At 44.6% G+C, this 15348-nt stretch overlaps 1 protein-coding gene across 1 annotated transcript in view; it reads left to right on the forward strand.

Annotated features, from left to right (window-relative positions):
* REL (REL proto-oncogene, NF-kB subunit) overlaps positions 1-15348 on the forward strand; it is a 33009-nt gene that overhangs the window by 14865 nt on the left and 2796 nt on the right. Inside the window, exons 5-9 of the mRNA XM_083829730.1 lie at positions 9785-9925; positions 13510-13614; positions 13919-14131; positions 14496-14564; positions 14674-14748. Coding sequence (XP_083685856.1) covers positions 9785-9925; positions 13510-13614; positions 13919-14131; positions 14496-14564; positions 14674-14748 — 603 coding nt within the window. The remainder of the gene's footprint in view (positions 1-9784; positions 9926-13509; positions 13615-13918; positions 14132-14495; positions 14565-14673; positions 14749-15348) is intronic.

Consider the following 15348-nt stretch of genomic DNA (forward strand, 5'->3'; position numbering starts at 1 on the left):
GCAGCAGGGGAGAGCCTCGCTTGGGTGACACACAGGGCAGCACCCTGCTCTTGGCAGGGCTTGTGCTGAGAAGGGGCTGCTGGCAATCCCCAGCCTGCGTAATTGCCTTTCAGCACTTGTTAACGTGTCAGCACAAAGCTGAGCCGCCTTGAGAATGGCCTCCAGCCGCTTCAGGGCAGTCCCACACTGCGCAGAGCCCAGAAGGGCGCAGGACCAAGGTTTAATAAAACAGGATTAGTGACAGAAGTATTTTTATTGTGTGTGCTTAGTTGATCAAAACAGGTTTTCGCTAGCAGCAGTCACCATAATGCTTACTGCTTGATAAGGTTGAAAGTTTTATATATGGGTTTAGTTGGCTTGTTTTGTAAGGTCAAGAGTATCACTGCGTTCTTCAAGGTGGTTTAGGTTGTATTGTATACATCCCATACTGTGCATTTATTTACTAATTTGTCTTCGGAAAGTTATCCAACTTTTCTAATTAGTGAAGTTTCTTAGAGTTAGGTGCATCCTTTAAGCAGGTTGCAAGTTAATGCTGCTCATTCCTTGTAGGAACATCAGGTTCTGCAGGACTGCCAGTATTTTTCAGCTATGTGAAAAATGCTGTATTGAACATTTAAGTTCTCATAGAGCTGAAAACTAGCCTTCACGGTGTTTGTGAGCTAGGTGTTTTTTCTTTTTTTTCCCCACTTTTTTCTGGATCAGTCATATAATCCCTGTCCTGAGTCCCCATTTGAGGCAGAGGCCCTATTAACAGACAAAATATGTCTCCAGCTTGCCACCATATGTATTACCTGTGTCAGTAAAGGCTGAAGTAATAGCAAGGTGTAGGTCCACGAGGTTGCATTCCAAACTTCCTTGTGTAAAGGGGCCTTCATCTTCCAGGGAAGCCAGGGTGCCACAGGCAGCTGGGGTGGCGAAGGGAGAGTGAGTCCTAATGCAAATTCTCTGGCGGTGTCATCCCTCCTCCACACCTTACAGCACATGGCATGGACACGCGTGGCCATAATGGGCAGCAGTAGGAACTTCCTTAGTAAAGATGCATGTTTAAGATAATGTTCTCCAGCACTCTTACCTAGCTGTTGAAGCGACTGATGCCTACCTCCGAGCTCCTGGGTGATAACAAGGCTGTGTCTGCAGATCATGCCATGTGCCTGGCTGGGGCTGCCTACATCTGAGTCACCCTGAAAGCGTATCTGTAAGGCTATTTCACTTGAAATCCCCACTGTTAGCTGGCACCATTTGTCCATTGTTAAAGTCAGTATAGATTCTAAACATCCTCTGTGCGAATTGTGTGAGTTCACTGTGATGCCACTCAGGTGATCTGCCAGAAGGCTGCTCCTCTTGACTTGGCCTTAAGAGAGAATTGTTGTTACCACACCATCACTGGATGTGCTCATGATCCGCGTTGCTCACAAGGCTATGTCCCATATGTTTTTGTCCTATAAAGCTAAACAATTACAGAAATCTCTATTGTCTCTTATCCCTGAGCACACCAGGAAAATAGTGTGCACTGGCAGCCTGATGCGTAACTAGGCCTCCTTGGCATGATGACGATACAAATAGCACAGCTTCGAAGGAGCCGAGTTACTCCTCCAGTGGAGCTGGTCCACGTCTGCTTTCTAGGGTGTTTGTTTTCTTTTCGTAGCTGTTGAGTTGTGCCATATCCTCGTCTTACCATGTACTGTCTGATGTGTAGCCAACTCAAATTAAAAGAAGAGCCAGTCTTGAGCTAAGAGCTTTTGTGGGTGGGTGTGACTTGAAGCAGAGACAACAATTGACTTAATAATAACCTAAGTTAATTATCAATGAGGAAAGGCCCTAGATGTGTTCATTAAATTTAGGGGAAAACTGTACTTTGCACTGTATTACAGAGGACCAGCCTTTTTCTAGCTAAATGGATGACAGCGTGAAAACCCTAGGCTTGGCTTGGAGTGCGAAACGCGGAGAACTGCCCGATTTCAGGCAATTGATCACGAGAGTACAAATAGGCTTTCCCTGGAGCTTGACATATGCTTAAGGTTCCTGCTCCTTTGTAATTGCTCTTGCTAATAAGTGCTTAATTAATTTTCAGGCTGTCCCACGTACCCCGCAACTAACTCAGCTCCGTTTGCCTCCGCAGTCTTTCCTCTTGCTGTTTCCCCTTTCCGCCCGCGGGCAGCTGACCCCACGCTCGCTTCGCACTCGTCACAGTCTCCACGACACCCCCTGCACGCCTCCGCCTCCGCGCTGCGCTCGGGCTGCTCCCCACACAAGTCGCACTGGCTTCCTGCCCACGCGCCCCGTCACCCTCTCCGCAGCTTCCCCTGCTGGCCCCGGTGCGGCTGCGCCCGTAAGACCCTCAGCTCTGACGCCACTCGCCCACATGGGCTGGGCTCGCGAGGATCCCCCTTGCCAGCCCACCCGCTGCAGGGCAGCACGCAGTTTGCACCGCGGCTTATTGGCCACTGATCTGCGAATAGGTCAATATCCTGAACCAAAAGGCAGCTCTGAGCAAGAATTGGGGAGTGAGGAATGGCTTGAGAAAGAGAAAAGCACCACAGTCTTCTGTAGTGACTGTCCCAGATGTTAAAATTTTAAACTTACTGTCCTTAAATTAAATACGTATTGCCGCCCCCACCCCAACCAAATTTTCAAGCTGGAAATCTTGGGAAGTGAGAGCGGCCAGCTTTATAAGAGGGGCAGGGCGAATCCTCCAGAGGAAGGCTAAATGTCTGGATCATGCCATTCCTTTAGCTTTTACCTTTGGAAAGCCCTCTGTTCTTCTGTTCCTCATGCATATGCTTCTTGCTGTTTATGCTGAAGCTTGTATGTTAACCTAAAGGACCCTCTCTTCAAATTCCTTAAAAGACAAAAAGAAAAATTGCCAATTAGAGAGACAAAAATTCTGACTTCTTTTTTTATACTGTAAACAGAAGTAGCTAAAAAGTATGTCTTAGAGACGTACAGAGGGGGATGCATATGTGTTCAATTTTGTTCCGATTTTATGGTGTTTTTTTTTTTTTTTTGATATCAGACTTAAAACAGGAGGAGAACCCACCTGCAGTAAAATATTGTTTGGACAAACCTTTTCCAACTCAGAATTTTACATTTGTATTCTGAGTCTTTCCCTCAGCTTTTGTTTCAAGCCCGGTCATTCACCTTTCCTGTGCTTCTGTCCTCTGTTAAAAGAAAGGTGATGTCACTTCCTTACGCCCGAGCAGCAAGTAAGATGCGAGAGGGAGATGTAACCTCACTAGTCTGGGAATCTATTGCCTGTTGGGCACTTATTGACAGTAGGTTAGCATCCAGATTTTAGTCATTTGCACCCTCATTGATTTTTTTGTTGAATTATTGAGTTCTGCTGTTGCATATTATGTTTATAGATACATGCAAAAGTTGTCTTTTTTTTCTTCAGCGTTGATTGAACTCATCTCTTCGTGCATCACAGAGGTATAAACCAGGCATGGATTTATCCGTAGAGGAATCATAGCGCTGCCACAGCCCTTCCCTGTCCTCGTTCCCAGCTCCTCCCTCTGAGCAAGTGCTGGTAGATGCTGTTATGCCCCTGGACACGTAGCCGAACAGCCTGGCCTATCACCCAACTCTGCATATAGTTTCCAAAGCCTAGGTGCAAAGGAGAGAGAGCATAATATTTGGCTTTTGTCAGCAAGGGGTAAATAGCACACCGGGACTATCTCTTCTTTCTTTTGTATCAGTATGGCTGCATTTGGAAACAGCAAATGTAGCAGAAAATGATTTGGCAAGGTCCCTTCTGGCTGTGTAGAGTTCAGCTGCAGGAGACCCTGGTCAAATACCCAGGCAATTTAGCGTGTGCTGTCACCTGCCTGCTGTAGCCCTTCTGCTACAGCAGAAGTAACTGCTAGTCAGGTTAGTTTTCAGCCAGACCAGTTCAGTTCTTTGATCTGATTCACCACGTGAGAGCTAGTCCCAGCACAAGGTTAGTGCTGGAAATGATGCTTGGGCAGAAGCCTCCCTTTTACAGCAAAGCCTCTGTCGTAGGCTGGGTTTAACTGATCAGCAGGTATCAGGGCTACAGGGGGTATCTTAGGGCTTGAGGTCACTGGAGGCAAACAACTTCTGTGTCATCGCTTAAACGAAAGTGAGCTCCTAGCATATCCCTGAATTAAAAAGCACTGCCTGCGTAAGAAAAAAGGCAGAATATAGCTCATCATGATTATTAATGATGTGCGCTCCTGAGTGGTCTCCACAATATAGCTCATCATGATTATTAATGATGTGCGCTCCTGAGTGGTCTCCACAGTGAAGTGCTTTTATTTGCAGGTCATTCTCTTTGTCTGAGACCTAGTGTTGCTCATACGCCCCCACAGCCCCTCTTTAAGAAGCAAAGGTCACAAGATGTCCCTTTGCAGGGCGTGCTGCTTTTCTCAGCGCAGCTAGCTCTGAATGTGTCACGCCACATCATTTGCCCTGGAAGTTTCCGTGTAAGTTATGTTTAGGTGCTAACGTGCCTCCCATCTCTACCCACTCCAGAAGTTTGACATCATTAGTCTAGAAGCTGGGTGGAGGGAGGGCTGTATGCGAGGAACCTATTTAATATCTAATATTTAGTATCGTATTAAGTCATTGCTCTTCAGTGTTCAAAATAAACTTTCACTTTCCCTCTAGCATCACCTGATGAGTAAATATCAGGCCCTTTAATCCCCCAGTAATTTCACCAGGTAAATGGTATTCTCCTGATCGTTTTGGATGATGAAGACTTTAAAATAGCAAAAGGCAGTAGAGATCAATAAACAGGAGGCCAGATGCTATTGGCATCTTTAATTTTGTGCCGTAATCTGGAATTGTGCTAGTGAGCTGGACCCAGAAAGCTGTGCTACAGAAGCCAAATACAGGAAGCCCGATAATTCAGTAGAAACCCAACAGAGCAGTCCTGGAGTTCAGTGATGAAGATCTCTGAGGCAAGGGCAACCCAAGCCTAACCCCTGTGTCGCATGTGCTGCTTGGGCTCACCAGCTCAGGTGGAAGGAGTTCATGAATTGTATGGGGTGTCTTTGTGTCCACCCTGGGGCTGTATCAGTTTCTTCTTGTGATAAGAGAGTAAAGAATCTTTTTCAAATACAATTATTATTATTATTATTATCTTTAAGTTGGGGGACCAATATTTCTATCAGAGTCGTCATAAACAGATTTATAAAGGATTTACTAGTTACTGTAGCTGGTTGCTGGTAGAAGAGCCTGTACTCCCCAGCTTCAAACCCAACTCTAGATACTGTTTTTAAAATCCTGTTGCCAGAATCTTGGTGAGTGATGTTAGTTTTCTTTTGTTTGGTTGTGTTTCTATGGATTTCATGGTATCAAGCCTCTTAATTACCTTAGAAATTTTCAGTTCTTGTCAGCTCTTTTTAATATTATTATTTTTATTTCTACGTGGTTGCTACATTTTACTTTTGAAAGTTCTCCTTCCCCTTGTAAAGTAGCTGTGTTTATAAACGTTACTTCATTTACTCCCCTTTGCACGGATAAATACAGAAAATGAATTTTTGCCAGATTAAGGCTAGTTTGTTATTAGGTTGGGCCATCGCAGGAACGTGCTTACATGGTTGGTTGGATTGCAGCTCTTTTGGTCAGATTCACATGCAGACAATAAGGTGTGGTACCACACAGCAAGAAGTCCAGAGAGGAAGTTGAACCCTTGCCAAAAGCAGAGCACTTCTTCCTCTTATTTATGTGCTGTGTTCAAGCCTTTATTGCCGTGTCTGTTCTAAACATACTGCATTGTGCAATCTTTCTGCTTCACATGTGTGATGCCACTGATTTCACTAAAGCTGCATATGTGGAGCTTGCACAGGGTGATGGTGTGCGTTCCCCAAAATCTTGAGCAGCATTTCTTAACTTCAGTAAATTCAGGTTTGTCGGGTTTAATGCTGTCTCCTCTCCTTTGGTATGGAAGTCAATGAAATAACACCGAATGACATGACCATCCTCTGCACAGCCATACTCCAGGAATTAGTCAGTGTTTGTCTGCCTCGCTCTTGTTTGTTTTTAATATTCTGAAGGTGTAAGCCAGCATCCGCTCAAGTCAGTGGTTACTCTCAAATTGACTTCAGAGGGAGCAGAATTAGATGTTCATTAAAAATAACAGCATCTTATTTTGTTTGGATGATTGTCTGTCTTTTAGGTGTGAATGAAATATGTTTTGAAATTGATGAAAGCTATGTGCTGCTTTACGCAAGCATGGGATTTAGCCTCTATATTTTTAAGCGTGCCATCACAAGATGGAGTCGCAGCTGTCTTGTTCTCCTTTTTTGCTCTGTTATGTTCTTCTCATCTGGTTAAAAATAGCCCAAGAGGAATCAGTCTTGACTGAGCACTTCCTCTTTCAAACTGCAGATTTTTATAATGTATTAAGTCATTTATAAGAATATGCAAATGAAGAGCTGTGTTTTTGCTGCAATGTAACGAGCTGTATACAGCAATTCCATGTTTTGCAGTGATCGGCACGCTACACCTTTCCTGTACCAAGTTGTCAAACACGTTTGTTGGGAACTTATGAAAGTTCACAGTATAGGAAACATGATAATTTGATCATTAGCATTTACTTACTCATTTTCTCCTATTTAATGTATTTTTGCATTTATAGAGTTCTGTTAAACTTTGCCTCCTGTTATTTGTTTCTGAGAAAGAGGCTGCTGCACCTGCGGAAAATGCAGCGCAGGACTGGTGTTTAGTGTGAGAGAGACTTGATTACACGGCCATGCAGCCCGCACTCTTGATTCAGAATCAAAAGCCAGATCCAGATCTTGTGCTTGGCTTCTGTCTGCAGTGAGTTGACTGGTGCAAAGGTACCTGATTTCATGTTTATGAGGTTTGAAACTTGACTACAGCTTGGGCTCTCGGGCCGGATCCAATTAACATCAGTGGGTGATAGAGCTCACTAATGTAAGTCTTAATGGCAGCTGGGAACTAATTGTTCACTGGCATGGTGTCAGAACAGGGGTTAGAGTCACCTCAACAGCTGAGAACAAAGTAGTGTTAAACTTCTGATTATCCCTTATGCAAGGTCCAATCTAGAGAATGCACTTTTTTTCTTTTTTCGTTCTTTCCCCCTTATTTCCCTAAGTCAGGCTGCATCTAGAGGCAGTTGGACTCTGAGTCTGCCAAACCTGCGTGATGCTGAGCACTGCCTGTTCCTGCAAAGTGCTGAGGTGCAGAGACCTCGTCATACCTAGCAACTCGTCCAAGCATGAACATGCTCTCAAGTATAGTTTTAACAGAAGTTTGCAGACCATCACCATCAGGTGTTTGGCACTAGCTTCATCCTTGGTTGGCCTCTCGAAGAGCCGGCCAGTGATGTAGACCCAGGATCGGCTCGGAGGGCTCTGATTAACAGAAGGGCAGGGGCGAACACCATGGATGCTGTGTCAGTACCCACTTGCAGGCTTTCTGGAACAAGCTGCGGTTACCCAAGGAGTGCTCTTGCACCCGGTGAGGCAGTGCTGGCTGCCGTGTTCCCACTGTGATGCTCTGCTCCTGTCCTAGGATCAACGGGGTGGTTCTGGTCTGGGGGCCGAGCTGCGTTTCTGTCACAGTTTGTCAGCATTTACATGTAAATGCACATAGCTTGAAGTGTAGCATCAGAGAAAACCTGCTTTCTAAAGATCCTCTTCTATTAAGTTAGCAGGTCAGCTAATGAAGTATATTAAATTATAAAACTTCACTCTGCACATCTGAGTCAGACAACAACCTGCAAAGTTCACACAGGCAGAACTCCCCTGGGCCCTAACGTTTGTGAGGTTACATACGTACTTGGTTAGCACTTACTGCTGTATTCGTCTTGCAATACTGCTGATCACGGGCTTGTAGAGCGGAAAGGTGATTTGATTTCTTTTTACAGTAGACACTGGGAGAAACTGAGATATTCAGAACACCAGAAAGACTAAAAAATGCCAGTGGAAAGTATTCTGAGCTCAGAGCATTTGTTATTTCACACTATCAAAAGGTGAAAGGAAGAAATCACTTGAGTGGGTACTGTGGAATCGGCTCATGGCAGGGTGGAGACCAACCCATGATAAATGCTAAAGGTCAGAGCATTGCAATCTAATCAGCATGGTGTGATCCCCAGGCTTTTTATCACAAGCACGTTTAATCTTTTATTCTTGCAAGAGGTCTTTGAAAGGGCAGGGGAGGGAGTGAGCTTCAGAGGATGTGATCTGTTGACTTGGCACACGTTCACTTTAGGTAATTGTATCACAGAGCGATAGATTATCCACAGTTGGAAGGGTCCCACAAGGATCATCGAGTCCAACTCCTGGTTCCACACGACACCACCCAAAAATCACGCCATGTGTCTGAGAGCGGCATCCAAACACTTCTTGAACTCTGGCAGCTCAGTGCCATGACCGCTTCCTTGGGCAGCCTGTCCCAGTGCCCGACCGCTCTCTGGGTGCAGAACCTTTCCCTCACACCCAGCCTGACCCTCCCCTGTCCCAGCTCCATGCCGTTCCCTCGGGTCCTGTCGCTGTCCCCAGAGAGCAGAGCTCAGCGCCTGCCCCTCCGCTCCCCTCGTGAGGGAGCTGCAGGCCGCCATGAGGCCTCCCTCAGCCTGCTCTCTTGTAAGGAGAGCCTGGCTATGGTGAGCTGCTGCTTTGAACAATTTTGGAAGAGACTACTTTAAATGATTTTAATTATCACTACTTCTACTTGAATGAAATGAAATCAGTTTCTCATTTGTCAATCACTGAATATCAACATAGTAGTTTAATGCCAGACCTTAAAGGAAAACATTGATTTCGGATAGTGCTGCTTTTCCCAGAGCTGCCCACAAAGCTGGGATTACATGAGATGTGCAGTAGTGATATCCTAAGTCCCATGTTTTGAAAATAAAATGGTGAACAAAACTGAAATGCTGAGCTGGGGCTCCACGTTACTGTTCTTTACACTGAGAGGAACGTGTAAGGAAACACATCCTTCCCAGCCAGGGTTTGCTTGTTGAGCTACAGAAGCATATCATGATGGCACTGCTAATCACTACTCCCAAAGGTTCAGAAGTGACACAGATTTGATGGGAAGGGGGAGTTGATCTGTATTGTTTTACCTTCGGTCTTGCCCCTGATTACTTTTCCATCTCGGTTTCTAAAGGAAAATAATGGTAACATGTAGCAGAAATCTCTCACTTGCTGCAATCTTCAGCTCAATCTAAGTACTTCTTTGTGAAGGTTTTCCCTTTGGCAGTGGCATTCTGTATGTAAACTTCATTATGCACAAACGAGGGAGAAACAAGTGCAGAGAATGACTTTTAAACTATAAATACGTGAAACTGGTCTCCAAGGCAAGGTGAGGACTCGAGGAACAAGTGGAGAACTAGGAGGAAGGATGAAAGTGTTGTGAAGGTGGACGTGCCTTGGTGTGACAGAGTCTGTTTTGGGGTGCACGGTCATCTTCCTCTGCTGCAGCTGCTCAGGGGCAGTCCCAGTTTGGCTCATCTGAACTCATCCATGGGAAATCTGGTCAAAGAACAAGCCTTTAGAGAAACACAAAGGTAGGGACGAGTTTGCCGTGTTAGAAGGGAAGTTTTTACTTTTTTTTTTGCTTTGGATTTAGCCCTGTTTGATGAAGGGAAAGCGTTAAAGGGTTCTCCATCGTTTCCTGTGTGCAACCGATTTATTCATGCAGCTCCTGTAACACCAGCAGGGACTATGGGCACATTTCCTCTGTATCGGCATCGCTGTTTCTTTACCAGCGGAGACCCATCTGTAGTTTATTAAAGAATTACTGTTGTTTTTGAAGACTAATTCTCAGCCTTGTCTTTCCTTCTGCTGTTTAGTGCCTGAAGAGCAGCTGCACAACATCGATGAGTACGATCTCAACGTCGTCCGTCTCTGCTTCCAAGCTTTCCTCCCTGATGAACATGGCAACTACACGTTAGCTCTTCCTCCTTTGATTTCCAACCCGATCTATGACAACAGTAAGTACCAGCTCAGTCAAATGTGGTTTTTTTCACTTTTTTTTTTTGGTCCCTTTGCCTGAAATGAAAAATACCAGGACAGATTCTGAGGTTTTGAGCTCTTTGATAGCCCTTGGGGCACTTTTCTGTTTTGGCACTGTTAGATTCACACCTAACGCATGACAACACACTTGGCATCCTCTCAAAAGATGATCCCAGCATGAAATGTCGGTACACTGGAGTCAGCATTGTCCGTTGCTGCCACGGGCCCACTCACTGGTGCTTTCTCGGCCCTTGTTCACATATGCAGCAATGCCTGCAAGGACAGGCCTGCTTCTGATGTGCCAAGCAATTAAAATTATAATGAGATAGATGGCTGCCACAAACTATCTGTTATGCACCTAAAGCTTGTTTGTACCAGTGAGGAGTCTTGCCTTTGACTTGTGAGGGCTCTGCAACAGAGCTCTCAGGAGATATTTACCTCAGTGGGACGCTGTCCTAATGCTTTTGTACAGCCCTTCAGTATCCCGTTCAGTCATATTTCAGTGTAGAGGTAGGTAACAGGGGAGCTGAGGATTTCAGCCCTCACTGTGTGCTGGATTTCTTCTCCTGGGGAAGAATAGCAGAAGAGCTCTTAATCGTGGAAAATCCTTTTTGGCAGTGATTTTTGTTTCTGCAGTGAAAGTATTTCCGTGTCAGATATTCAAGGTCAAGGGCCATTATTTTAGCAGAAGCTACAGCATAAAATGAGATCTGCATTTTACACATTGATGCCCAGGATTTTGTTGATGTGTGCATAACCATTATGGAAATGTTTAATACGAAATCAGGTGTTTTTGGTATTTTTAGTCTCTTCTAGAGTTATCTAGAAGTTGAAATTGTGTGCATTGTCTTACTGAGAACACTTGTAGTATTAATTAGGGTTGAGATAGAAATGATAGATGAGATTTGCAGCTACATCTCAGATGCCATTTAGAAATATGCCAAATCATGATTACTCGTCTGCGTTGATTGACGTCAGTCTTTGCTAAGCTGCTGAAATGACAGATAGCTGTGTGGAGGGGGAAGCTTGGTTTTTTAGTGTGGGTATATGTGGGCAGCTCCTGATACACTGTAGGTATCTGAAATCCTCCGTGTAACATAGCAGCAGTGTAAATAAAACAGTGCATAACTGTAACCACAAATCATAAAAATTATGCTGCTGTTGTCTGGAACAGCAGTTTCAGATCTGAATTTCTTAAAAAACGTTAGCATTTGTCAATCAGCTCTGTTGTACGGTACTGGCTAACAGGTTATAGCTTTAGATAAAAGATAAAAACGGATGGTGCAGTGGGTTTGGGAATCCTGTGTTGTTACACTTAAGGCTTTTCCAGCCCTGTTCAGCTCAGGATCAAAAAAAAAAATATATCCAGAGCTTCTCAGAAAATCAGCTTTCACATTTTAATTCCAGTATTTTCTTCCCTTTCCAACACTTTTTAGTTTCCATGTGCTTTGGGTAGTAGAGATATGTAAGAATAACCTGAACATTACGTGGAAGCAATCACATTAGCAGAGACTGGGAGTTTATAACATACAGTGTTACAGGCAGCTTCTGTTTTCAGTTGCTTGTAATGTTAACTGGTTTTGAACAGAAATTTACCAAGTTGCGCTGAAAACTCTTGGGAAGAGTCATAGAAAGCATCGTGCTGTTTCTGAGAAGTGAAGTTGGGAAGAACGTGTTGTTCTGCCCCCGTGGAAAGTGGCCTGATTTTTGGTGAGCTCATTCTTCCAGATATTTGTTACTGTGGCCATGCTTTCTGGGGGCAAGGAACAGGAACAGGGCGGGCACAGAAGCGACAGGGAGGCAGGGGCGTGTGCGAGGGAAGAGAGATGGGAAGTGGCGTGACACCACAGGACACGACCTGGCCCGACAGGCCACACGGTGTGTTTCCCTCTGAGGCTGGCACCCAACTCGCTCTTCCTGCCCAGCACCGGGGCAGCCAGCCGTGGTGCACCCACATCTGTTGGTATTCACGTTTCTTGCACTTTCCACCCCTTCTAAACCCCATTAAAATAAAAGACAAAATGAAACAACAAACTGTAGCCCAGGACACCTTCCCCAAAACCTGTTCAAAAGACATTGAGTGCCATTTAAGCATACAGAAGTGAAACAAAGGTAAAATTAAGCTTCTCCTTGCAATTCTTAATTTACTCTTCCTGTGAAAAATGCACAATGACACTGTCAATCATATGATCCTGTACTGTTTCTGGTTTTGTTTTGTTTCCCCTCCCTTCAAAGTTTCTGATTCATTCAGCGAATGAAGTGTTATGTGTCACGCAGTAAACGAGGCTGTAGCACCCACTTACCGTGCTCATCACTGCACACAGTAACTACGTAATTGGGTCTGGCCCAAGCTTACAGGGAGCTCTGTTCTAAACCTGTGCACCTGTGTGGTGCTACGGCGTACCTATACAGCACCACAAAAATCCAGGCAGGAGCCTAAAGTGGATTTTTTCTGTGTGACACCTCGAGCTTTGGCTTTGCGTCTCCTCTCTGCGCCTCGAACAGGGAGTCCGTGGTGGTGGGACCGCGCCTCGCTGTGCTGATGGGAGGGCACTGAAGTGCATTTGGAGTTGTGGGTCGTGACATAACAAAACTGGAGAGCATCACAGGATAGCGTAGTTTCATTTTGCTGGGATTGGACTGGGAGAAGATCTTTTAACACTTCTCAATCGCTAGATCGTGACATTAGTGCCTTTTTAAATAAATTGTGACAGCCCACAAAGTGTCTAGGGGCTGTTCTTCATTGCAGTAGTCTCCTGTCTCCTTATTTACCCTGCAGAAAAGCTGCTGCTGGTGAACCGGGGCAGACACAAGAGCTGTACCAGGCAGTGCTTGGATGTCGGCAGTGTAAGTCCCTCGTAGCCATCAGGCTGTTGAGGCACAACCTGCACGCTCCAGCCGTGTTGAATTTATTGCAGTGTACAACGTTATCAGAGGTTGCACACAGGCTGCGAGTGCTGCCCACGTACAGCCCTGGCTTGGGGTGGAATTTGGAGCATTTTTGAGTGAAATCTGCTGCCCTGAGTAAAGGCCTGAAGGTTCCTAGACCTGCTCTCAACCACCCAGATACAGTGAGAGAGGACAGGTTTGGTGGCCAAGTGTGCCTGTGAATAAAGCTACAACCAGATACTCAGGAATTTTCTTGACTTACTAGCTCAGCGTTTTCCAAAGAAGTGTGACTGTAACATGTAATCAGTTACTTGAAGAACTGTTTTCAATTCTACATCTTGAAGGGCAGCAGTGCTGAGCATAATGGCATCATTTAGGGAAATATTTTGAGACTACTCTAGAATAGTTAGGGAGTAAGTGGCACATCTGCCCTGGACTCTTGTGTTTTGAGAGGAGCGGCTGAGCTGTAAGATAGCTGTGCCGCTTGCTGACTCTGGATTTGCATGGAACATCAAGCCCTGCTGGAATGATTTTCTTTTAGTGTGGATTTCAGAGCGTGTCACCATCCTCCAGCTGTTGCCTTCCCTTTAAATACCTTGATTCCCAGCACCTCCTCTTCAATAGTGACAGTTACAACAATTCTTTGTCATCCAATTTGCCTGTTTGTTTCCAGGAGCTCCCAACACAGCAGAACTGAGAATTTGCCGTGTGAATAAGAACTGTGGAAGTGTAAAAGGAGGAGATGAAATATTTCTACTGTGTGACAAAGTTCAAAAAGGTAACCTTGGCTAGTTTTTTTTTCCTTTATTCCAAATGGCTGACACTACTGCTTTCTAGATGGGGAATTTAAACCCTTCACTGCACTCCTGTGTAAGTGCTCTGGTTTTAGCTAGGCAGAATAGCTTTCAGGTTCAAGGGCTCTCAGCACCTCTGAACGATGCTCTGTGCCTTTAAGGTCAAGGCATATACTTCGCATCTGAATTCTGAGTCAGGCTCCTTTCTTCTTCCCCCTTCTGCTTTTTCTCCTGCAAGTTTTCAGTTTTCTTTAGCTTAACAAGCATCTTGTGTTTGTATCGGACTAGATGATATAGAAGTCAGATTTGTCTTGGACAACTGGGAGGCCAAAGGCTCCTTCTCACAAGCTGATGTTCACCGCCAAGTTGCAATTGTGTTCAGAACGCCACCGTTTCTCAAAGACATCACCGAGCCTGTCACGGTGAAGATGCAGTTAAGAAGACCTTCCGACCAGGAAGTCAGTGAACCAATGGACTTCAGATACCTACCAGATGAAAAGGGTATGGTTCCCATTAGTTGAATTTTTTAAAAGTTACTATCAATGCAGAACTCTTGTTTAGAGTAAACAGTAACTTAATTAGTAAAAATTTTACAATGCTACTTTTACAATGTAAATTTAAAAAACAAAAAACCTAACACTGGTCAGTTTGCTCCCTCTTTCAATGAAAATATCAAGAGTCATGGTTAACAGTGTCTTGGTTTGTTAGGAGTGTAGCCACATCTGAAATATATTTTTTTAAATACATTTTTCTACAGTAAAACTTACACGAGTGGGCCCTTAGAGAGTTTCTTTACAAATTATTATTATTATATCAAAGAGAATTTTAATTAACACTGGTTTTCCGTATACTCCTTTTGTTGTAGATCCGTATGGTAACAAAGCAAAAAGGCAAAGATCAACGCTGGCTTGGCAAAAGCTCATACAAGACTGTGGTAAGGGAAATATTTGTCTATTTCTTGTTTGAGCGAACTTAATGGTTAGACGGGGTCATTTTATTTGAGAGCAAACATTCAAAATAGATTTGTGCTTCTTCCGTCACAGGATCAAATGCGACAGAGAGGCCCAAAGTGGCTTTGTTTTCTGCAGCCAACCCTGAAGGGAAGATGATCAAGAAAGGTAAGTTTTGGCTTGCATGTCCCAAATCCAACAGCAGTTTGAAACAAGCAGTGTCCGATTGCTGTGGGGAAGGGCTGGTGCTTTTCAGGAAGCACTGAAGGTCCCAAGGCAGCAGCAGTACCTGTCTCTTATTCCTCCTCAGCAATGCTGTAACTTCCTTTTTCCACAGGAGAGTGCTCTAGCCTCTTCATCATAATGCTTACATTTAAATAAAATTAAAATTATACTAAGGCCCTCTCTAAGCACTGCTGTCTTTAGTTTAGATGAGTATTCATCTTCTCTGGGTTCAGGTACTCTGTCCTTCAACCCTAACACTCAGTTCTGGCCTTCCCTCCTCTTTGCTAAAAATTCTGGTATCTCCTCAAGCTTTTCTCCCTGTATGATACTGGTACTTTTGGCTATACAAGCTAAACCCATCAGTTCTTTGTTTAAATGTAGGCTGTCACCTTCAGCATGCCCCATAAAGGGGCATAAGGCAGACAGCTGTCTTGCTGCTGTCCAGAATTACAGCGCTTGTCCCGGACAGCATTTGAGCAAGTATTTGAAATGCAGATCCACAGATAATCTCGTTAAGACAGAACCACTTTTGCTATGCATTTT

The sequence above is a fragment of the Anser anser genome (genome assembly GCF_964211835.1).
Source record: "Anser anser genome assembly, chromosome: 3".
NCBI lineage: Eukaryota > Metazoa > Chordata > Aves > Anseriformes > Anatidae > Anser > Anser anser.